This window comes from Monodon monoceros, unplaced genomic scaffold (assembly GCF_005190385.1).
Source record: "Monodon monoceros isolate NGI ecotype Baffin Bay Population unplaced genomic scaffold, NGI_Narwhal_1 Super_Scaffold_20, whole genome shotgun sequence".
NCBI lineage: Eukaryota > Metazoa > Chordata > Mammalia > Artiodactyla > Monodontidae > Monodon > Monodon monoceros.
Genome location: NW_021703777.1, coordinates 20010483 through 20035169, shown reverse-complemented (window position 1 = coordinate 20035169; position 24687 = coordinate 20010483). Strand labels below are relative to the sequence as shown.

Here is a 24687-nt window from a genome sequence, read left to right as displayed (position 1 = left end):
AATGATGAAATGTTAATAACTTCTGCTTAACTCAGAGTGGTTATGCAAATACAATGATTAAAATATTTTAAACTGTATGTTATAAAATATAAGGTCTAAATATGTATTTGAAGGCCCACAGTAGAGACTGGTAAGGGTGAAAGAAAAAATATTACTCTGATATTGAATCTTGGACACTAGAAAATATATTCATCTAAATAGGTCAGAAGAGGAGCTGATTTTGGAAATAAGGAAAAGGTTAGTAGGAAAATAATGATTCACTTAATTTGAAATGTTCATCAGGTGGTTCTCTGTTACATTTGTTAGTTTCATATATTATTAGGTGTTTTTCATATGAGATCATTTCATTCAATGTCCTTCATAAAAATTTAAGTTCTAGAGAGAGAAGGAAGTTATCTCCTTGGGAATTTATATTACCTCCTCATTTAAAAACAAAACAAAACAAAACGTTTGTACCTACTGATTAATTTGATAAAATTTTTGTCCAGTTTATTGGTAAAATTATTATACAGGACATTGACTGGTTTAAGGATTATTTGTTTGGTCCCTCCAATACCAAACTGTTACTCTTTATGTACATTACTCTAAAAAGTTGTCACTACCAGTACCTTAAGGTCGTAGTACCTTACCATAATCCAGGCAAACATTTTCTTTAACTTCTATTTGAATTCCATGTGAGACATAAAAGAATGTCTTATTGAAAGTCATACGCATATGTTTGTTTTATTTTATTTATTTATTTTTTTGCGGTACGCTGGCCTCTCACTGTTGTGGCCTCTCCCATTGCGGAGCACAGGCTCTGGACACGCAGGCTCAGCGGCCATGGCTCACAGGCCTAGCCGCTGCGCGGCATGTGGGATCTTCCCGGACCGGGGCACGAACCCGTGTCCCCTGCATTGGCAGGCGGACTCTCAACCACTGTGCCACCAGGGAAGCCCTGTTTTATATTTTAAATGTATATGTCTTTCATTTAGATCCTGAAATTTAAGATGGTTTCTATTCCTTCCGAAATTCTTCATTTCTCCTTGTACTTTTTTTTTATTGGAGTATAGTTGATTTACAGTGTTGTTAGTTTCAGGTGTACAGCAAACTGAATCAGTTATACATTTACGTATATCCACTCTTTTCTAGATTCCTTCCCCATATAGGCCATTACAGAGTGCTGAGTAGAGTTCCCTGTGCTATACAGTAGGTCCTTATTAGTTACCTGTTTTATATATAGTAGTGTGTATATGTCAACCCCCATCTCCCAAGTTATCCCACCCCCCCTTCTCCTAGTACTTTAAAAAAATTAATTGTAATGGACACTCAACCGTATCAGTCACTTTATCTTTTGGACTAATAGTTTGTCCCCCCCAGTTTGATTATCTCTAGACTGCTGTACTGTGTTACCATATGGGTAACTTTAAATTCCCAATAACATCCAGCATCTTTTTTAAGTTTGTACTTCCTCTTGTATCATGGTTTGCTCCTTCTCATTTTAGTCTAGTTTCCCCTATTCCTACATGAATAGAAATTTGGTTATATAGAGCTGTTTGCCTTTCCTACTTTTTTGCCCATTACAATTTTCTGTATTTAACATCCTTCCTAGTTCTACTCCAAAAAAGTACTTTATGTATTTTTTAATTTGGGATCACAAAAATAAGGTATTAGCACCCTCCCTTATCCAGTACTTAGACTTTGGCATTCTCAACCTTAGGGAACTTGGAAGTAAGAAAAAAACTGAGCAGCAAGGAAAACAGGTGTTGTAACCTTCATTCTGTAGCAGAAATATTGATCTGTTCTTGAGGAATTAAGTGTTTCACAAAGGTGAATTCTCTGTGTAACTGAAGCTTCAATTATTCATCATGGACAGTAAGTTAGTGTAGTTCAAAGGGCTCTGTCTTTACTGGTATGCCGGTAAGTTTAACAGCTCCCTCCAGGGGGGAAAAAATAGTTCTGATTGTAATGTTTGCAAATTTCTCTGGGGTCCCACTGCGACCCACTTCAAGCTAATACAGGACATCACTGAAGACAAAGTTGGAAAGAGGCGTATACTGTCAAATTATAATACTTCCACCATGTGGACACAATAGACATAAAAACGTGGATAATAATAAAACAGCAAAATAACTAGGAAATGAGTTCAAGTATTTATTATTAAGTCCTATATTGGATCTTACTGTAACTTTCAGTTTATACAATTAATTTCTAATAAAGGCTATGTTTAACAGTCAGCTTGCAAAATTCCTAAAAATTTTAAAATTGGCACTCATAAGGCAGCATAAGCCAGCTCTAGCATACTATGGCCTACACTCTTAGTTGAAGTAACAAGGAATAAGCAATATGAGTTGAGGTGGTTCTGCTAGCTAATGATAAAAAACAAATACTCAGATTCATATAGTCAACCATTAAATTCCACCATCTCACAAAGTAAAGTCCTTCATGCCTTCTTCATATTCCTCCATGTATATATTACCTTGTTATGACTTTACTTTTAAAATCATTTAAGGCTACTGTACATGTTTAACCTGTGTTGCCTGTAAATAAATAGTGACAAAGGGAACCCAACAAGGAATGGGCAAAAAAATATAGACAGCATAGCACAGGGAGATCAGCTCGGTGCTTTGCAATGACCTAGAGGGGTGGGATAGGGAGGATGGGAAGGAGGCTCAAGAGGGAGGGGATATGGGGACATGTGTGTGGATATGGCTGATTCGCTTTGGTGTACAACAGCATCTAACACAGTATTGTGAAGCAATTATACTCCAATAAAGATCTATTAAAAAAAAAAGCAAAGGGAAAAGGCATAAAAATTAGAAATAAATAAAACTGTCATTATTCACCGATAAAAAATATACAGACATTTCTTCAAAGAAGATACACGGATGGCAAAGCAGCACGTGAAAGGATGCTGAAAAGAAAAATGAAAAGGAAAAAAGGATGCTGAACATCATTAGTCACTAGGGAAATGCAAACTAAAAGGACAATGAGATACTACTGCATTCCTATTAGAATGGCTACGACTGAAGACTAATCGTAAGAAGTCAGGAGGAACTGGAACTCTCATACACAGCTGGTAGGAACGTAAAAAGGTACGACCACCTGGGAAAAGAGTTTGGCAGTTTCTTAAAAAGTTAAACATATGCCTGCTATATGATCCAGCCATTCCACTTCTAGCTATTTACTCGAGAAATGAAAGCGTTATGTCCCTACAGTCATACAACAATGTTCACAGCAGCTGTATTCATAATAGAAACTGCGAACAATCCCAATGTCCACTGACATGTGAATGGATGAAGAAATTGTGGCATATCCATAAAACAAAATACTACTCAGCAATTTTTAAAAAATGAACTATTAAGAGACACAACATAGGTAAATCTCAAAACAATTACGCTGAGTGAAAAAAGCCAGACAAGAAAATAGGGCATACTGTATGATTCTTTTTAAATAAAATTCTAGAAAATACTAATCAATGGTGGCAGAAAACACATCAGTGGTTTCCTGTGGATGAGGGGAGAGAGGGATAGGAACAAGAGAAAGTTTACAAAGGAGCACAAGGACACTTGTGATGGATACATTCATTATCTTGATTTTGGTGATAGTTTCATGGGTATATACGTATGTCAACTTACCAAATTGTATACTTTATGTGCAATTTATTGTATGTCAATTATATTTCAATAAAGCTATTTAAAAAACGCAATCTACTGTGGTATGACCAGGAGAGATGAGTAAAAGGCAACTGCTTTGTTCTGGATAACTCAGTTCCATCTTTCAGGGTAAAACTGTATAGGTTCTTTGGGCAACCCTAAGCACACTGCTGTTGTCTTTAGCACATGCCTGCTGTTAGGCCAGATTCTCTTCATCTGAGTGCCTGTCTTTACATTTATCCCTAATAAATTTCATATTATTTGTTTTACATGTGACTATTATTCTTATAACAAGGCTTCAGTATTAATATTCATTAGACCTTTGGTTTTTCAGACTGTGTTTAATGAACACTAGGGGTACCCACAGAACCATCTGAGGTATCCTGAGTGGAAGTGGGGATTGGAGATGGAAGGAAAGTGGTAAAGAATCTGAGTGGGCAAGGCTTCAGCTTCCAACCCAGGCAACTTCTTAGTTTTACAGACTTAAGGACTCCTGGGGAAAAAACAAAGTATGAAAACTAAATTTTATTCACAAGCCAAGCTCAGAGCTTGATGCACAGTAGGTGCTCAATAAATATCTGCTAGGTGAATCATAATTAAATGTAAAATGCCTCTCACTTCTTTCCGCACTCCCTCTCTTTCTCATTTGGCATAAAAACTTTTACTCTGTCATCTGAGTTTCTTGAGATGGGAACGTTAAGTTTTGAGAAGAGCTGTTGATCTTACACTTTAAAAAAAGTACCAACATAAGGTACTAAAGTATACCATTTTTTAAAAGCACTGATTTATATATATATATCCATACACACATAAATATATTCACACATTGATTAGCAATACAAGCCTGTAAGCATGTAGTAACAAATCCTATGGGCATTAAACACACATGTGAAAAGTTCTTAAGGCTAAGGGAAAACAATTATACAACCACATGGAAAATTGCCCCGACAAATTCATGATCTTCTACCTTAGGCCCTTAACAAGGACTTTCTTTCCTTTCTTTAGTTAGTTCTTCAGCTTCCCTCTTCAGTGATTCCACATTTACTTCCTTTTCTCATGCCCAACTCATTGTCATCCATAGCACTCCTTCCTATTTTACTAAGAAAGGTGAGAACATTGAGTATTAATGGTCAACCTCCTGCCTCCTCCCACCTAAAATTTATCTTCATTTTTACCCATTCTAATCTTCCCTCTAGTCCCTGGTAAGTTTACCCCTTGTACAAAATCAAATACTTTTTGACCTACAGTCACATCTTGTGAAGAAACTGGCTCCATTGATTAATATCTCTATTCTGTATCTCAACTCTCTCATGACTCCTGCTAGACTATAAACGTACTCAAATCTCTCCCATTCTAAAAAAAAGTATTCTCCGTTGAGTTCCTTTAAGCTAATACCCTACCTTCTAATTTCTTATCATAGCCAAGCTCTCCATTTTTTTCTCTTTCCATTCACTCCCGGACCTACTTAAACTGTCAAAACCACTTCACTCAGTGACAGATGACTCAATAACAAATCTTAGTTGACAAATTTCTAATCCCTAGTATATTTGAACCTTCTATACCATTTGACACTTGATATTTTCAGTAGGTGGGCAAATATTTTTTGGATGCGTAAAGTCGGAATCAATGGAGGAGTCACAAGGTCAGACTCAACAAATTCAACTTTAGGTATATGACAAAGGATTTTTATAACCTCTACATCAGTGTTTCTCAAACTAGAATCTTTGAATTCTTTACCAGATATTTTTCCTCATGTTGATTTATTTCATTAATCTATAGTAATTAATATAGTCCAGATCACCTTGATTCCCACTTACAACTAAGCACTGCCATGTGATTCCAGAACCTGTGTTGTGTTTAGGTTTATGACCTTGTTGGCACCATCTAACAGTACTTTGTCTTAGGCAAATGAGAACAGAAATAGATAACAATTGATTATTTCTGGCCATGTGAAAGCTAAATGACATCAGTGAAAGAATAAACAAAGGTCTCCTAAAGGTTCTGTAGAAAAGGCTGGTCATTATATATGGAACACAGCAGTTAGTGTAGACGTGCCAAATTTAAAAGTACCTAAACTGCAGTAGTCAGCTCTGTATTTGTTTCAAGAGGCAATTTGTAAAAAATAAAATAAAAATCAAGTAGCACACAGATATTAATTTTATTAGTTTACATTTTTCCACATTTAATATATAAACTTTAGTTTCATAGTTCTTTAAGAGTTAAGAGCTTAAGGAGTTTATAAGTATATTTTGCTTTATTTTTTTGCAATTTTATTATAGTTTATCGTCATGTTTTGTGTGTGTGTGTGTGTGTCTGTGTGTATATATATGATTTTATTATAACATTCTGATAAATAACTGGAGGGGTAGCCTCAAAAAATTTTTTTTCTTAAGGTCAGCTCTACCCATTAAACACACTAAATATACCTCCTGTATTATGGGTCTTTAGTGCAATTACTGCAACTATTTTAGGTCTTTCTCACAATCACAACTCATCCAGATTATTTCAGTAGCATCTCAAGTGGTCTCTTTACCTCTACATACACTTCTGTTACATCTTCCACATTGCTATCATAGTTATCTTTTCATGATTAAAATCTGATCATGACTTTATGCTAAAAATTCAATTCGCTCATCCCATACCCTTCAGAATAAAATCTGAGCTCATTAACATGGCTTGTTAATAAGGCCCTCAAGATATCCAGCCTTGTCTTTCAATGTTGTGTCTCTTTTCTCATTCATCCCCCCCACCCCCTACACACACGCACACACCACCACCACCACCACTACTACTATTACTACTACTACTACTACTACAGCCAAAGTACCTTCTAAAGTTCCAAAGTACCTTGGAAACTTACTTTCCAAAGTAAGTTTTGGAAACTTGTTATTTCTATAACTTACCTGGTCAAGTTCTCTGAAACTGTGCATGTTGTTCTGCCTAGGAGCATTTCTCCCTTTTCTTTTTCCTGGTATGCCCTTTTTTTCATTTGTTTAAATACAACTCCCTTTTGCAGATAACCGCCCCCACTGGTGAATTGGGCACATTAATATTACTCTATGCATGCATTTATGTCATTGAACACACTCTATGGTGACTGTCTGATACTTAATGGTCTCCCCAGTTAAAAATTTTTCCTCAAGGTGACATCTGACTTTCATCTATGTATCTTCAGCATCTAGCTCAGTGCCTAGCACATACTAAGCATTCAATATTTTTTTTTAAATGAACACTTAAAAAGATGGGAGTGATTATATCAACAGATCTCTACTACATTAACATCCTTCGGCCTAAACCTGAAGACACCGCCTAGCCTAGTCAGACCTAAATATCGTTGACTGACACACTGTATAACTTCCCTTAACTTACATCAAAAGCAGTCCCATAATGTAAATCCACGTTTTTTTAAACTGTAAATAAGGAAGTTTTTTGGAAGGCAAAATGAACTATTATATATATATGAACATGTTACAGTGACTAGATTTTAAGCCAGCAAGTACAAAAAAGGCAACTAAGTTATGTAAAACTGAACCACCATAAGGGTGGTACCCTGAATTCTGTTCTCTAAAGTAGGAGACCTTGTAGTAGTTGAGTAAAGAGGAAGAAAAAAAGGATTCCTCTTCACTTCCAGTTCCCCCAAGGACAGTCCACCTTTGACATTTTCCTTCCCACTTATTTCTGCACACCTCTCCATCTAGTCTCCAATGTCCTTACCTTGCCTTTTGTCCCTACTTACAGCCCTGTCTGAGCCAGGGGTACGCATTTAGCCCTACCCCTAAAATGCTCCAGGGTAATCTTCCCTTTCTCTCCATTAGTGCAGAATAGAAAGAAGGAAAACAAGACAAAGCTAAATTCACACAAATCTGCAAATAGCTACTTATATCAACTCTTGGCCTTTTTGTCTAAATTACTGTTGGAGAATTGAATTTCAAGTATTGTAGCACCCAGGGTTCTATTTTGAATAGGTCTTTTTGTAAGATGCAGAATCCGTATCATACTGTTCTTACTGGGTATATATAATAAAGCCCATTCACTTAATCATTAACTTTGAGATTTAATATGTTTTGATGATGGGATATCGCTGAAACTGTCACACTTCTTCAACACCAAATGAGCCAAATTCTTAAAATTTTTTTTAGATGTAGTGGAATGTTTCTTAGTAAGTTTCATTCTTTCTTATGTGCCATGTGTTAAAATCAGTACTTCTTGCAATGAAAAAAATCAACAGGTACTAGATAGTATTAAAAACTAAAAGCCTCACATAAGTTGCTCCATTAAGCCACTTAGATACTATATAGATCTGATTCTTTAGAACCACTGTGTACAACATTCCTATAATCACACCTAACTTAAAATTCTCTAATAGAAGAATTTTAAATTTATCATCACTATCTTACTAAAGAATTCTCACCTATATATAAATAATCAAATTCAATATGGGTAAAATAATGATCATTTCTGGTCTAAATCACACCACACCTCTGTTTACTTTAGACTTTTTAGATTGTTACTGAAACAAGAAAGATTATAATTATTGTTGGTTATATTTATTATAATTATAATTATTTTATAATTATATTTATATATAATTATAATATATATATAATTTTATATAATTATAATTATTTTAATTTGAATTCCTTACTTTTAGTTAAGTACTTTTAAAGTTAATTCGTATTTAGGTACCCAAAAAATAGAGGCCAACCCAGTGCCTCAGCCCACACCACAAATCTAAATCTACGTCAGCCTGCAATTACATGACACACCTGTCAAGGAAATCTAACATATACCAATCACAATCCTCCAACTCAGCTTAACTATTAACTAGCTCACCTGACCCTAGAAAACAGGACCTGCTGGCCTTACAAGGAAATCCCCGACCTCCTAGGCAGTCATGCCCCGTTTTGTCATTGAAGCTTCTAAGGCTCTAAAACTCACGCTTGCCCAAAATCCCTGGGGAAGGGAAAGAGTGTTGCACTGATTATGAGACACTGTACAACCTCAATCCACAGATTGTTTTCCCTTGAATAAAGGGCATCAAACTCATTACTAAATTGTTTTAGTTTTGTCATCTGACAGCACCTAACCCTCAAATTCCTTATCTAGATGATCTACCCCCAATTTTCAAACTACTTGATTTTTATTGGAAATTTTAAAGAAATTTTTCTATATTTAGAGTATGCCAAAATCAGATGTATTCTATTTCTGATCATAATCATGAACTTTAATTTTCAATAAAATATAATGCTTTTTTTTTTGGCCCAGCCACGTGGCATGCGGGGTGCGGATCTTAGTTCCCCAACCGGGAATGGAACCCTCGTCCCCTGCTTTGGGAGCATGGAGTCTTAACCACTGGACTGCCAGGGAAGTCCCAATATAATGCTGTTTAAAATTAATTTTAATCACTATGTTTTACAAAGCAAATAACATTGATGAAAATATCTCCAAATTTAAGACTGACAGCAAATGCTTATGTTAAAACCAAATCTAAATTACATTGTTGTTTGTACTGAAGGAAAAACCTTGCTGGCTGTAAATTTTTTACATTTTAAAAGGATGAAAAAAAAAAGGATGCCATCTTTTATCATCAGTAACCAGAAAAGTATGAGATATTGAAAATATTTAGTAGTAAGTTTCCAGACTGATCTCACATTTTAATTCTAATTCATTAGTTATTTTAAATCTAGGGCTTCCCTGGTGGCGCAGTGGTTGAGGGTCCACCTGCCAATGCAGGGGACAGGGTTTCGACCCCTGGTCCAGGAGGATCCCACATGCCGCGGAGCAGCTGGGCCCGTGTGCCACAATTACGGAGCCCATGAGCCCCCGGGGGCGCGGGGAAGGGGGAGGAGGGAAGGAGGGGGAGAGGGAGGGGCCCGGGGCCGCCGCCATGAGAGGTCCGCGCACCGTGGCAGAGAGTGGCCCCCCGCTCACCGCAACTGGAGGGAGCCCACGCGCAGCAACGAAGACCCAACGCAGCCAAAAATGAAATAAAATAAATTTATTTTTAAAAAATCTACATTGCGATAATTCACATACCATCAAATTCACTCTTTTAAAGTGTACAGTTAAGTGGATTTTAGAATATTCACAGAGTTGTGTAATCAACACCTTTATCCAACTTAAGAACATTTCATCACCTTCCCCCCAAAAGGACCACATACTCATTAGCAGTCACTCCCCATTTTCCCTGCCCCTAGTCGCGGGTAACCAGTAATCTACTAGTCATTTCATATGAATGGAATCATACAGTACGTGGCCTTTTGTGTCTGGCTTTTTTCACTTAGCAGAATATTTTCAAGCTTCAAGATACATGTTGCAGCAGTATCAGTGTTTTGTTCTTTCTTATTAACCAATACTATTCTATCATGTGGATATACCACATTTTATTTATCCATTTATTAGCTGATGGACATTTGGGTTGTTTCTACTTTTTGGCTATTATGAATAATACTCTGAACATTCATGTATACAAGTTTTTACATTGAAAATGCTCAAATTTATTTTTAGCTTTAACATTTGGGCGTGGTTCATTATGTGCCAAAAACCACCTCAAGGTCAAAATGATGTTCTCAGTATGAAATAAAGTAGTTTCCTAAACCACACTCACTTGTCTTGATCATTAAAATGAAATTCTGAAGTGGTAAGGTATAAAGACTAATTTGATTTTTTTTTCTTTTTTTTTGCAGTACACGGGCCTCTCACTGTTGTGGCCTCTCCCGTTGCGGAGCACAGGCTCCGGACGCACAGGCTCAGCGGCCAAGGTTCACGGGCCTAGCTGCTCTGCGGCATGTGGGATCTTCCCGGACGGGGGCACGAAGCCGTGTCCCCTGCATCGGCAGGCGGACTCTCAATCACTGCGCTACCAGGGAAGCCCAACTAATTTGATTTTTATGCAAATAATATGAAAAACGTTTGGTTGAGTTGGGTTCCATATTTCCTATTCCAAGTAGAATTTGTAAACATGCATTTTGTATATTCATAGTTTTATATTAAATCTGGACCATAGCATTTATAATGTAATTAAATTAATAAAATGGCATAAACTGTGTTAGAGCCAGTGTCCTTAGGAAGTTATAAAATTCCGTAACAACGTAAGTCATAATGGCCATCATTAAAAAGTCTACAAATAGCAAATGCTGGAGAGGGTGTGGAGAAAAGGGAGCCCTCCTACACTGTTGGTGGGAATGTAAATTGATACAGCCACTGGAAAACAGTATGGAGGTTCCTTAAAAAGCTAAAAGTAGAGCTGCCATATGATCCAGCAATCCCACTACTGTGCATATACCCAGGGAAAACTATAATTTGAAAAGATACATACACCCCAGTGTTCACAGCAGCACTATTTACAATAGCCAATATATGGAAGCAACCTAAATGTCCATCGACAGATGAATGGATAAAGAAGATGTGGTACATACACACACAATGGAATACTACTCAGCCATTAAAAAGAATGAAATAAATGCCATTTGAAGCAACATGGATGGACCCAGAGATTATCATACTAAGTGAAGTAAGAAAGAGAAAGACAAATACCACATGATATCACTTATATGTAGAATCTAAAATATGACACAAATGAAGTTATTTACAAAACAGAAACACAGACACAGAAAACAAACTTATGGTTACCAAAGGGGAAAGGTGGTGGGGGAGGGATAAATTAGGAGTTTGGGATTAGCAGACAGACTACTATATACGAAATAGATAAAGAACAAGTTCCTACTGTACAGCACAGGGAACTATATTCAATATCCTGAAATAAACCGTAATGAAAAGGAGTGTGTATATAGATGTATAACTGAATCACTTTGCTGTACACCAGAAACTAACACAACACTGTAACTCAACTATACTTCAATAAGAAAAAAAAATTCTGTGACAAAATTACAAAGATCTAAAAATATAGCCGTAATATTAATAAGTATATGTACTAGTCTACGCTAACGATGTTTATTCACAAGTACGTTTTAATTAACCCCTGTACTCACATTACAATAATGTAGCTTCACTGATGCATTCATATAATATTAGGACTTCATAATTTGGATTAGTTATTCCATTGCCACTTTTACGCTAATTTTCTTCATTCTTTATATTCTCCAGTTTTATGCCACTTCATGCAAGAAAATCTGACCTACCATAATTAGAAAGACTTCAATACAATATTCATTAAGAAGGAAGGGACTGGTTTAGCTATTCAACATTTTTGCACCTTTTTAACTTCTGAATGTAAATGTTTCTTTCAATATATAAAACCATAGTCTTTTTTAGCATACTGCACACTGCTATATAAAAAAATGATTATTTTCCTTTCTTTTTTTCAGATGGGGACATTGCTATCATCGTAATTCAAATAGGTCAAATGCAACTGTAAAGTGAGTTCTCTATAATACCAGACATGTGAATAGTGTTTTAAAGTTTGAGCTGATCCTAAACTGCCTCTTAAAACATCAAAATACTTCTAGGCCTTGGTCGTTTTAATTTTAACCTTAGCAAAACTGAGTAGAAATATAAGTATGCTAGTGTAAATACAAACAAATAGAAAGCATAGTCAACCAATAAATTCACTTCAGTGCCAAATAAAAATGAATTTGGGATTTCATAATCACTTGCCTCCATTAAGCATAGATAATCTAGAACTTCATATATTAGGATTTATTTACATGCAATAATTTCTTCCATACAAACCTGACAGTGGTCAATATAAAAAATACAGTAGCATCATTATAAAACAAATGTTTAATTTCAGATACGAAAGTATGTTTGTAGGGCAGGAAAAGGCATGAGTGGATTTCTTCATCTTCTAAGCAAAATTCCATTACAACAAAAATTTCTGTAAAACAAACTATTTTCTAGCCCCAACTGGTAGCCCACTTTTTTTTTTTTTTTTTTTTTTCGGTACGCAGGCCTCTCACTGTTGGGGCCTCTCCCGTTGCGGAGCACAGGCTCCGGACGCGCAGGCTCAGCGGCCATGGCTCATGGGCCTAGCCACTCCGCCGCATGTGGGATCTTCCCGGACCGGGGCACGAACCCGTGTCCCCTGCATCGGCAGGTGGACTCTCAACCACTGCGCCACCAGGGAAGCCCTAGCCCACTTATTTTAAAGGTAGTGTTGGATATAAGCAATACCACAGCAAAGGAAGAATTTAGAAAATTCCTTTTATAACACAACATTGTAAATCAACTATACTTCAATAAAATTTTTTTAAATTCCTTTTAGGCACTGGGCGAAAATATTTTGAGGCAGTGAATATGTATTTGTTACACTAGTGGGCAAATTAAAGTCGGCTAACAGTCGAAGGGTAAAAAAAATAAACACCTTAGTAGTTAAGAGTGAGAGCTTTTCAACTATATTTCAGTTAAAAAAAGAGTGAGAGCTTTGAGGTCAGACTGCCTAGGTTTAAATCCTGGCTGTACTACTTAGTAATTGTATGACCTTGAATATTTCATCTGTGTAATGGGGATTAAAGGGCCCAGCACACAGTACATCAAATAACAATTATTAACACTTGTTATTAAGAATTTCAAATACACAGTATTTTAATTTCTTTCATCTTTGGTTATTATTTTCATTTTGTAATTCTTCCAGCATGTCTTATTTGTAAAGGCATTTACAAATAAGTAACAGTGATACAGTAAAACCTAAGTTATCCAGAATGCTTGGGAAATGAATCATTCTGGAAAGGTAAATTTTCTATAGGGTACCTTTTTTTTTTTTTAGATGTTGGGTTTAGTAGTTTATTATAGGGTACCTTTATAGGTATCCAGAAAAAAAAAAAATCAACAAATGTGATAAATTTATTTCCTACCCTATTACACACTTCCATGCCTTCTTAACAACAGTATACTAGTGGTAAACTTTTTCTTAATAAATCACTATTATTATGAATATCAATTATATTTCCATGTTAAAATGTCACAATCCAAAGCTTACCAACAGTAATATGCCTACTTGATTCCACCTAAGGTTTTTTAACATTAAGTCCATGAATAGAATTCAGGGGGTGTGAAATTGAATGGGAAAAAAAAATTACATCTTTATTTTTACTAATCTCTAACTGAAAATTAGCATTTCCTTCAATTATGACTGAAAGCACCAAAGAGCTGCACCTATGTCTGTATCTCCAATAGGAATCACAGATCCTTTATATCACATTACAACTGTTGCAAACTCTGGAAATTTTATGTTCATCATTATTTCACAAATTTGGTCTTTATTAGACCCAACACTAGATCTTACAGTGTTAATAAAGCCCATATATTCCTATATCAAAAGTTTGTTTTTCTTGAATATTTTGAGCTTGTTTCAAATTTTTTTCTTTTGTAATGCTATGAATTTTATTTTATACATTTAAAAGCATAATTCTGAGAAGAGTCCATGGCTTCACCAGACTGCTAATGTGGTTTGTGGCTCAAAAACAGTTAAGAACGCTGACCTCAAATTTGTCTCACTCTTCTGTGCTCTGTTAATTCACAGCATTGATGTGGTCCATTATATTTTCATACCAAAGCTTGTTTAGATTAGGGTAGTACAAATTAGCTTCTCTAGGGCTTTTCTTCATGGACCTCCTGGATTTTGTGAGTTCCCTCTGAGTAGGTAGGAATGTTTCCTACCATTCTTATACTTGGCTTTTGAAAGAGCAAAACAAATAGAGGGAGAAATAAGTCAAATAAAATTAGCTTTGGATAGTATTGAAAGTAGAAATCTAAAACATCCTACCCTCCCACTTTCTAAATTAAGAGACAATAAATACTCCATTCAATAAATACTCTGATATTAACTGCATGGGTTCAAATTCTACTTCTGCTATTTATCAGCTTTGTGACCATGGGACAGTAACGTAATCTCTCTGTGCATCAATTTCTTTATTTGTGAAAGAGGTTAATAAGCACTGTACCTGGTACATTATAAATGTTCCATAAATATTACTTATATTTATTATTATTATTATAGATTTGTTTCACACTATGGCCAGCTAATGTTTGACTGACTAATAACTTACATTTATACAGTACTGTAGTCTACAGTGCCCTTTTACATGCATTATGACATCTGAAGCATATGATAACCCTGAGAAAGGACAGCTATTATTATACCTACTTTAGTGCTGAAGAAACTAGGTAACCACACCAATATCACACAAATGGGAAGCAATGGAACAAGAACTCAAACCTGCATTTCTTCTTTCACTCCAATTGTCTAATCCTGTGTTTCTACTGTATTAGACTGGTTAAAAGAGAGAACAAAAGGAAGCTTATTCAGGAAAAAAGGAGGGGGCAGAGGTGTCCAGCAGGCCATGAGGTGAGCACTTTGGTGCTATGGTACTCACAGGGTGGTCCTCTGAGTAATCTGTATCTTGTTAGAATTACAGAATCTCAGGCTCCACCCCTGGCCTACTAAATCAAAATCAGCATTTCGAACAAATCCTAGGTGATTCCAAGATACTAGTTTGAGAAGAACTGTTCCACTAATTGCTCTAGTGATGCTGTTATGGTCACTTGAATAATACAAATTTACCACAGACTTAATAAGTTTTTATTAAGTAATAATTTATAGTAGGAGGAAATAGCTTCCTGCTTTCCCTTTTTAAAAGTCAAGTATATTTAAAAAACAAATTTATATTTCCATTTAATTCTTAAAGATCTCTACTCTCTTAAGTGGGGTCATTAAGGAACGTTAGAAAACCATAAGCAGGTCAGTTCTTACTTTCCAATGCCCTATAAAACTAATCTTACTACCCTGTGCCCTAAGTATGATATACCAGAAAGCAAAATCACCTCTCCATCCTTTTCACCGGCAGAATAAAACCCTGTATTTCTCTCCCTGGATATTTCAGTAAGTACTGAGTTTTTCGGACCCCAAACTCTATTTCTTGAATGAGTTTTGCAACTTTCTGGCTCTAGGGATTGAAACACAGCAACAGAAGAAAAAGGTATTAAGCCTACTCCCATACCTAAACCTTAGCGATGGTGATCGTTGATTACAGAGGCAAGTAAACAGCCCGTCCCAATCTCCCTACCCTCCCTCCTAATCAATTCACAGTTGAGCTTGATTTCTAGGCTGCTCTAATTCTGGGGTCTGGTCAATGGACACTCTTTTCTCAGGGCTGACCCTCTAGGCCCTAGGGTCAGAATAGCACTAGGATTCCGCACGTGGGAGCGCTGATCAGCTGCCTGCCCGGTTCTATTTGAAATAACTTCCCATTTTGAGGGGCGACTCCTCCCACAGGTTAACCAGCCCAGGCCGGCAGGCGAGCCGATATCGCTCACCTGCTGCACCGGAAACTTCAAAAGCCCGAGTCAACGTAGACTAAAGGTATCCGGTAATTAACCCATAGTACCTCCCACAGCACATTCCTGACTGAGCGCCTGACGGAGGGATGTGTCGGCTCGCGCTCTTACCAGTGCGGGAAACTCTATTTCCTCTCCCTCCCACCAATATAAGCATTCAGGGGCGGTGCTTCCCGGCCACGGCCCGCCCCAGGTCGATCCGGTGCCCCATTGCATCTCGCGAGAATTTGTGGATTTGGGGGCGGGCCCCTAACAGGAAGAGGGCACAAAACTGCCCTTAAGTCATTGCAGCGCTACAGCTCCTGCTAGCCAGCCACGAGATTCTCGCGAGATTCGCCTCCTCAATACCAAGTGAGGAAATTGGGGGACGCTGTCGGGAGGGGTATGGGGCTCGACCGCGCAGCTGCCGCTTCCATTACCTTCCTCCCATGGTCTCCTTCCGGTTCTCGATGCTTCTCTGAGTCTAAGGGTTTCCGCCGCTCGTCTACCCTTCCCCCCAGCCCATGACCTGCCTCCGGCCCCCGCCCTCCCAGTCCAACCTCCGATCTGTTTAGTAAGAAGGTGCTGTTCCGAAAAGAAGGAGAAGGGGGTTGGCACAGATACGCTCGGCCCAGGACCTGGGGAGCAAGCCGTCCTCTTTCGGCCTTAGATTCGCTCCGCGTTCGCGACGGCGGCGTTGGCGGACTGATACGCGGCGGTGAAGAGGCAGGAGGAGGGGGGAGGGGCGGAGCGTGGCAGCTGGCAGTAGTTCCGTCAGAGCGGACATCTTGTGGCTGTGTCGTGCGCGTGAGCCCCGTAGGGCCGGGGAGGCACCAGCTGCCGCGCGGGGAGGAGGCCGAGGCCGCAGCTTGAGGGAGGCCCCGGCCCCTCTGTACGCGTGGGTGTGGACGGCTAGGGGAAGGGAAGGGAGGCCGGCCCAGTGGCCGGCCGGGTAAGGAGGGAAATACAGGCCCTCGGTGGCTTGAGTGACCAGCTTGTTGGGTGGGGTAGGGTGGGGAGCCTGGGGACGCCGGGGCCTCTCCCGTTTAAGGGGGAGGGGGAATGGGCGCGTCCTCGCACCTAAGCCGGAGCCTCAGGGGCAGCTCGGGCGCGTGGTGGCGGTGGCTGGGCGGGCGGGAGCGCGCGGGAGCGCGCTGGAAGGCGGAGTGTATGGTGGCGTCAGGGGCGACACAGCATAGCTCTAGCTGAGGGGACAGCGGTACACATCCAGCCTCTGATTTATTTCCTTCCCCTCCCTGGCCGCACTTTTGAGCAGCGGCCGAAAGAAGCCGGTCGTCAGTCCGGAGTCTCCTGTTCTCCCCTCCCCCCTTGCCTTTCTTTGCCCTAGTGACGCCGGCGTAGCGCCGACTAGGCCCCGGCTCCTCCTCTGCTGGGCCCCGGACCCTGCCCCGCACCCACCCCTTTCTCCTACGCCTCTTCCTTTCCCACCCGGGTCTCTTCCTTTCGAGAGGCCGGGAAGTCACAGTTGGAGCCACCCCTCCGCTCTTCCCGGCACCCTCGCCCCCTCTTCGGGCCGAAGCTCGGCATAGAGGCTGTCGGTGGCTCTGCCGCCCCACCCACCCCGGATCGCGACCGTTTTTGAGGGACTTGGACTCGTCAGGGTCTCTGCGGGGCCTGTGCGAGTGCTGATCTGCTCCGTTTTTGCAAAAGGCGCCTGTGTCTGGCAGAGCCGGTGTGAGACCAAGAGACAATCCTTCCCAGCCGCCGGGATAATCAAGAGTTTTGGCCGGAACTTTGAACACACACCGAGATAGTGAGGAGCCAGACGAAAAGCACAGACTATGGCGCTGAAACGGATTAATAAGGTAACCCATGGGGCGGAGGGAATGGGGGCGTGAGAGGAAAGGAAGGCCCAGCCGGGAGGGAGATCCTTGGCATTGGGGGGGGGTATAATTTCGGAAAGACTCTTCCTTGGGTCACTTCGTCCATTGGGGGATGGGGAACGCGGCTGTACTTTAAGAAGAAGCGAGGGGGAAACTCAGGAACAGAGCATTTGCGGCAAGTGAGGTGTTGTTATCTTGAGCGTGTTTCAATGGAATCGGTGCAAATAAGCGATGAGGGAGAGTGGTGATTGCAGGCGCCTCGATTCTTCGAGAAGAAGAGTTTAGTCCCTCTTCGGAAATGCCGGGAGACGCTCCCGCAAATGTCACGGCGCTTCCTATTCTCGGGGCTTGGAAACTTATTTTAGTTGTAAGATCAAGGCCCCGGGCCTTCTGGAAGAATAGACGGGGGAATCTCAGAGGAGAGAAGACCTAAGAAATGCGGCGGGTCCCGAACGTGATTAAGGGGTCGGGGTAGAAGTCTCACCAGCTGAAGAGTAGTGAATGGGCCTGGCCAGAAACTGCTCGACTCTGGGCAGCTTGTACAGGAGTAAGTGGGGCTGGGAGGAGGTGGGCTGACAACAGTGTTGCCGCTTTCTGTGTTTTGTAGTTGCGGCTTTTCACCCGAAACTGTTCATCAGAGGCGCGCCGGGAACTGATGGAAAGCCCTTCTGGAAGCTCCGTTTTGCTTTGGCGGGGGAGGGGGGGGAGAGTGTGGTGGCAGGGAGAGGAGGGTAGGTGTACCTATGTCTGCCTCAGTCCATTTCATAGCAGCCTCCGGGGAAATTGTTAAGCTATTTAAGACGAGGTTTGATGGTACACTGTGGATTCATGTTGGAAAAAATAGGGTTTTTCGAGGCTCGGTGGGTGAGCGGAACCTCCACCTCCGGTGGTTTAGTCTCATTTTCTTGCTCTAACTTCTATCCCGCATTTTAAGATGGCGGCTGCTTTAAGTGGTTCAGGCTCTTTCCGGCATCTCCTTTCGTAATAATATGAAATAATATTCTTTGTTAAATGTTAACTTTTACATCAGGTTGTACACTGCCCTAAGATCTTCTGCTCAAGACTTAATCTATATTCAGACTCTCAGACTGTATTTCCCTTTTTTGTAACTTGTGTGTGATGTGTTTAGTTCTTGCACAATCAAGGAGGGTGGAGTATTTACAGCTAACTTGAAAAAAATGCCATGGAATAAATTCAGCCTTACTAAAACTAGGAAATAGAGGAGGTTGTGGATTACAAACTTTGGTTTTGATAGGTTGCTTTTTAAACAGTTTACATGGACGGAATGGCAAGGACTTGGCTTTACTAAAAATAGACGTGATGCTGCTTAATTTTACATTTATTTAACGTGTGACTTTGGAACGTATTTGGCAAAACTGGTATCTTATGAATGATGAAAGTTTAGATTCAAAGTATTGATGTTGAAATGGTAAATTTTGATTTAGGCCATCACTGCATTGTCTCTGGGGGCTTGTGTGAAATACAAATTTCAGTCTTTGTATTTTTGAGACCATGGAAAAAAGAGGAGTTTAGGAGTTAAGACTTAAAGTACAAAGGATTATTAAACATCTCTTTCTATGACCACTTTGAAGGCCAGCAACACACTGGAGAAGCATAGTTATTTATATTTTGCAATATAGTTGAACATAGTATTCAGTACAAATCAAAACCTTTTATCTATAGGAATTAATTCGGGCCACTAAGATGTGGAATAATTTCAAATCCATAGATTTTTATGCATGTGGAACAGAACACTTTAAAGGAAGGTCTCATTGATTTTTTTTCTTTTACAGGTGATACCCAGCTGCTGTGACACCACTTTAATGATTTAAAAGCTCTAGAGAGTCAGTATAATGGTTAGGAGTGTGAACTTCGGAGCAGAAATGCTCCAGTTAGAATTCTAGGGCTGGGCAAATTTACCTGTGTGCCTCTATAAAATGAGTATTTGTTGTGTATGAGCTATAAATAATTGAGTGTTTCGTGTGTACCAGGCACTATTCTAGACACTAGGGTTGCAGCAGTGAGCAAAACAAATTTTAGAGTCCAAGATTTTTCTTAAAATAAGTTAATGTGTGGCTTTAAACAGGCCCCTAGCACAAGGCACTCAATTTATTACTGCAACTTTAATTTTCAAGAGCTTTTATTAAAGAACTCTTCGAGTCTAGTACTCTTCATCAATACCAGATTGTCTCCTTTTGTAAATACTTTGAAGATCTGTGTAATACAGAAACTTGACACAACACTTTCCAAACTGGAAAAAAACAGTGTTGATGTGGGACATTTTTGATTCAACCTGTAGAAAAGTTTTGTTGTGCATGTGGTTTGGTCTTCAGCTGTCACTGTCAGAATCATATGGTCAAACTTTAAAAAAAAAAAGTCCCAGATTCAAACAGTTTTAGCAAGTGGACAACTCTGATGGGAGATGCTCTTTATTTTAGGCACCTCTCTTTTATTTTTAATTTATTCTTGTCTGCATCCCCCCAGATTCTGAATGTTAAGATATATCTATTCCTCACTGATCATTTTATTGGAATGCTTATTGTTGGAATATTTTTAATCAATAGCAGTTCATTTGATTAAGCTTTTAAATTTGTTTTCTTTCTAAAGCTTATGTTGTAGTTTTTTTGAATATTTCTTAGACCAAGCAGCCTTATCAAACAGCCCTATTCTTTTTTTCCCCCCCCCCCTTGTATTCTTTATTGGGACAAGCTGTGGTCTTATAAGGCTGTCAACAAGAATAAAATATGTGAACTCCCTAGTTGGTTGGTGGTGTTTGGGAGCCAGAGGCAGTTTTACTACTCTCATCAAACAGAATGACCACAGTGCATGTATTTTGGGGAAGTTTAAAGAGAACTTTACATAAAATGTAATATGAACCAAGCCTGAAAGAATAGCTCATGCTTTGAGTGTTTGCAGTGTGTCAGAACTGTTTGAAGCACTTGAATTAACTCTTATGACACCCCAAGGAAGTAGGTATAATTAATATCTCCATTCTAAAATTAGAAACCTAAGGCACAGAGAGGTTTAAAAAAAAAAAAAGGGTCCTCATATCATGGCAGAGTTGGGATTAGGACCTAGGCAATTTGGGCTCTGCAGTGTGTGCTCTTAACCACTACATTGTCATGTCATCTTTTTAGGGTTTTGGTATTTTAAAAGTTTTCTTTTGTATGCATCATTCTCCTAACAGCTAGACGTAGCATCTGCTCTGTATTGAACACTGTTTCTAAGCCCTTTATGAGTATCTACTTATTTAATTCTCACAACAACCATATGAGATGGATGCTCTTACCATTCCATTTTATATGTGAGGAAACAGGTATAGAGTGAGTTACTTGTCTATGGTCAGATGGCTGGTAAGGGACTGAGATTCAAATCCGATAGTCTACCTCAAAAACTCGAGCTCTTGAACTCCATGCTGTCTGCTATTTTGAACAATTTCAATTCCTAAATTTAATCTTGCTTCCTGAAATAAGCTCTCTCCTCCCACTTCACATTTAAATAATTGGGATTGAACTTTATTCTTAAGTTATAGCTAATTTGTGAGTTTAGATTTTAGCTGACATAAGTTTTGAAAGTAGTGAATTTCTTTTCGGTTAGTATCTTCAAGGACTAAGGGAACTATGTGCTGACTAATCACTAGGGGCATCATAAACTTCTTTCCAGTAAGCCTATAGGCTGTATGCATCATGTCTCAAGGCTTGTCTTTAGCCAGCTAACTTAGTTTGTAGGGCGTTTGTTGACTGAGAAATGCTGATCATGTAATGACCTCAGTTTTTTATTTGAATAAGGGTGATGTTGACACTATGCTTTGGTTTCATCATAATCACCGTCAATGTTAATTCTAGTAGTTATACAAGTGGAAAGTTGAATACTCTAACACTGGGGAAAAACTATCACTGGATATCTCTATCATATTGCATTGTTAACTCGTGCGTTCAGGTGTCCTTTGTTATCTAAGATAACAGTCAATTCTTGAGGATTTTCCAAAGCATTTCACTATAATCCATTTATTAAAGAAGACACCAAATTCCTAGTATTGAGATTAAAATGTTTCAGATTGAATTCTCAAATCCTAGATTAGCTTTTGCATTCTACTAGATTTTGGTGTATGTGGGTTTTGACGTGGGTTACATTTATATATCAGAATGTTCAACAGCTTTTCAAAGAATATAGGTACATGAGGTCTTGCCAGACTTACTGAACTATTTCTCTGGGAACAGGCATAATTTTGAAATGTCCCCTAGGTGATTCTGAAGCCTCCCTCTGGTTAAGAACCTCAGACATAAGGGATAATCATTTAATCAATACTTATTGAGGTCTTACTGTTTGGCACAGTAGTCTAGTCTCGGGGCACAAAATATAGGGAAGCCTGTTACTACCCATGAGGATGTCTTCTTTGAGTGAAGGAAACGAGCATGTAAACACATAAATTGGTATTTGTCACTCTATACAGCTTTTCAAAATTATAAATCAAGTAAGGGAAGCATTTATTTAAAATAAGGGGAATCGTTATTCCAATGTCAGATTCACCCATTATTAAAGATAGGTTTATTTAAATGCCTTTCCTGTACGATATTTTATATATATAGTTATATATATATTTTTCACTGTTAAGTGTGTTTTTAAAACTAATTCCCTTTCCAAGACAAATTAGTGTTAACAAAATTAAATGATTTTTATTTCACTGGAAATTTTGTGCTCTTGAGCTAGTTTTGCTACCATAACAATGATCTTATTTCAAAATTGTATAGTGTAGTGAAAAATGGGTATGTTTAGTGAGTATATCATTTGTCAGTCTATGTTGTTAGATGAGATTTAGTCTCAAAATGGTACCCTCGGTCCTGTTACGTGGGGAGGGGAAAAGTTCAAATGAGTATTTTATACTTTGCCCAAACATCGGATTTTTATCTCCAACTATACTTTGAACATAATGTTGTATCATTCAGAGACTTCCAGCCAGCTTTTCTTAGTTAAATTTGTTGTATTTAACCTTTTGGGTCTTAGTTGTGATTCACTACTTCTTGGTTACTTGTTCATTTTCAGGATGGAATACCTCATATTAACCCTAGCCTTGTTACAGTTTCCTGGCTAATGTATAATTGAATGTCTTCAACCACTGGACTGCTGTTAATTTTTGTTTTTCATATCTATAAAATGCCTTATTTGCTTTCATGGATCAAAGCTTAGGAACTAAATTTGGCTCTGTGTCTTTGCCCATTTAGAGATACTGCTTACAAAAGAACAGCTTTGAGTAATCTGAAGTGACTTATTTTTAATGGTGATCTAAAGAAAGAAAATTACAGTATTATTCATTCAAGCTATTCTTTGTACCTTGTCTGAATGAACAGGCATACTTGTCTCATAATTATAGCTAAACAGGAAGTTAATTTCTTGTTAGTGATGTAATGAGACATGGTATGCAGCACTTAACGTCTTAATCTTTAATGTAAAAGAAACTTTCAGGATTTCTTAGAAGAAATCACAAATTCCAAACTAAAATGATTTTTAAGGGGACTATTCCTTCCCATTCTTACGTCCACATATGAAATTTGTTCAGATCCCAAAATCTTTTTGCCAAGTTTCCTTCTTTTGAAATGACTTCCGGTAACCATGCATTTCTGAGATACTTGTTTCCTTCCTTGCTATTTGTATCCACGTGCGGTATGTAAAATAAATTTCACAACATTGAAGTTTAAAAACTTTTTGTTTACTTCATAGCAAACTTGATCTTTATAAGAACTAGAGCAATTATTGTCTGCCTCATTGGGTAATTACTATTGCATTTTGACCTCTATCATTGGTCAAGATATATACCTTTATATTGCTAGGTTGTAAAGGTTCTTTGAGGGTGATTCTTATTTCAGAATTTCTTAAAGGCACTTAACTCTCCTTCCTACCTCATGCCCTCATCTCATCCAGCTCCCAAGGTAGTATTTTATGTTGCTCAGTATAGGTTTAAGAGGCAAGGGCTGTCCTTTTTGGGGGTGGGGGTGGGGGCGCTGTGTTGGGTCTTAGTTGCTGTGCGCGGGCTTTCTCTAGTTGCAGGGAGCGGGGGCTACTCTTCAGTGCGCGGACTTCTTGGCGGTGGCTTCTCTTGTTGTCGAGCACAGGCTTTAGGACACGTGGGCTTCAGTAGTTGTGGCATGTGGACTCAGTTGCTCTGCGGCATGTGGGATATTGCCGGACCAGGGATCCAAACCCATGTCCCCTGCATTGCAGGCAGATTCTTAACCACTGTGCCACCAGGGAAGTCCCAAGGGCTGTCTTCATAGTGTTGATTCCCATGCTTATACAAATCTTGAAGTCAAGTAAAAGTTTTGAAAGAAATGGACTCTTGAATAAAGTACAAGAAATTAACTTGCAGTAATGGGATGGACTTCAAGTTTTCCCAAAAGTGATGATAGGAAATGTATCCGTACTGCTATTATTATGACTTCATGTGATGATGCAAGATGGATGGCAGAGATTGGGATAACATTGTGGAACATTGTGGTAATTATTGTACTTAATATCGTAATTAACTACTGTACTTGACCTTACCACAGTAGTCATCTGGGTTAAATTTTGGCCAGCCCTTGGGAGAGTGATGGAACTGGACAAACTAGAAAAGGTTATACCGGGAGTTACACTTCAGTAGCAGAATTGATTAAACAAATTTTGTTTTCATAAATGCTGACTTTGGTTATGTTGATCTAATGTATAAGTAATGGCTGTCATTGAAAGAATGTTTAGCAGAATGTGTAAATAATAGTTACCAGAGGTCTTAAATCTTACTGGAGGCTCATCTACTCATATGGCTGCTCTATAGTTATTCATAAATAGTTCTTGTATTTCCAGTTTATAAGCCTTTTGGAGGCAGTGGCCATTTCTTATACTTCCCTGACATCTCTCAGAGCCTCTAATCTGTTCAATACCTTGGTTTCCTGTTCTTTGTA

General features: G+C 38.8%; 1 protein-coding gene across 3 annotated transcripts in view; it reads left to right on the top strand.

The window, feature by feature from the left end:
- Positions 1-16168: 16168 nt before the first annotated feature.
- Positions 16169-24687, top strand: part of UBE2D3 (ubiquitin conjugating enzyme E2 D3) — a 29112-nt gene continuing 20593 nt past the window's right edge. Inside the window, exons 1-2 of one of the 3 annotated variants that reach the window (XM_029236025.1) lie at positions 16169-16280; positions 17580-17734. In XM_029236025.1, coding sequence (XP_029091858.1) covers positions 17711-17734 — 24 coding nt within the window. In that variant the 5' untranslated portion in view covers positions 16169-16280; positions 17580-17710. The other 2 variants (XM_029236026.1, XM_029236024.1) reach the window with 2 other exon arrangements.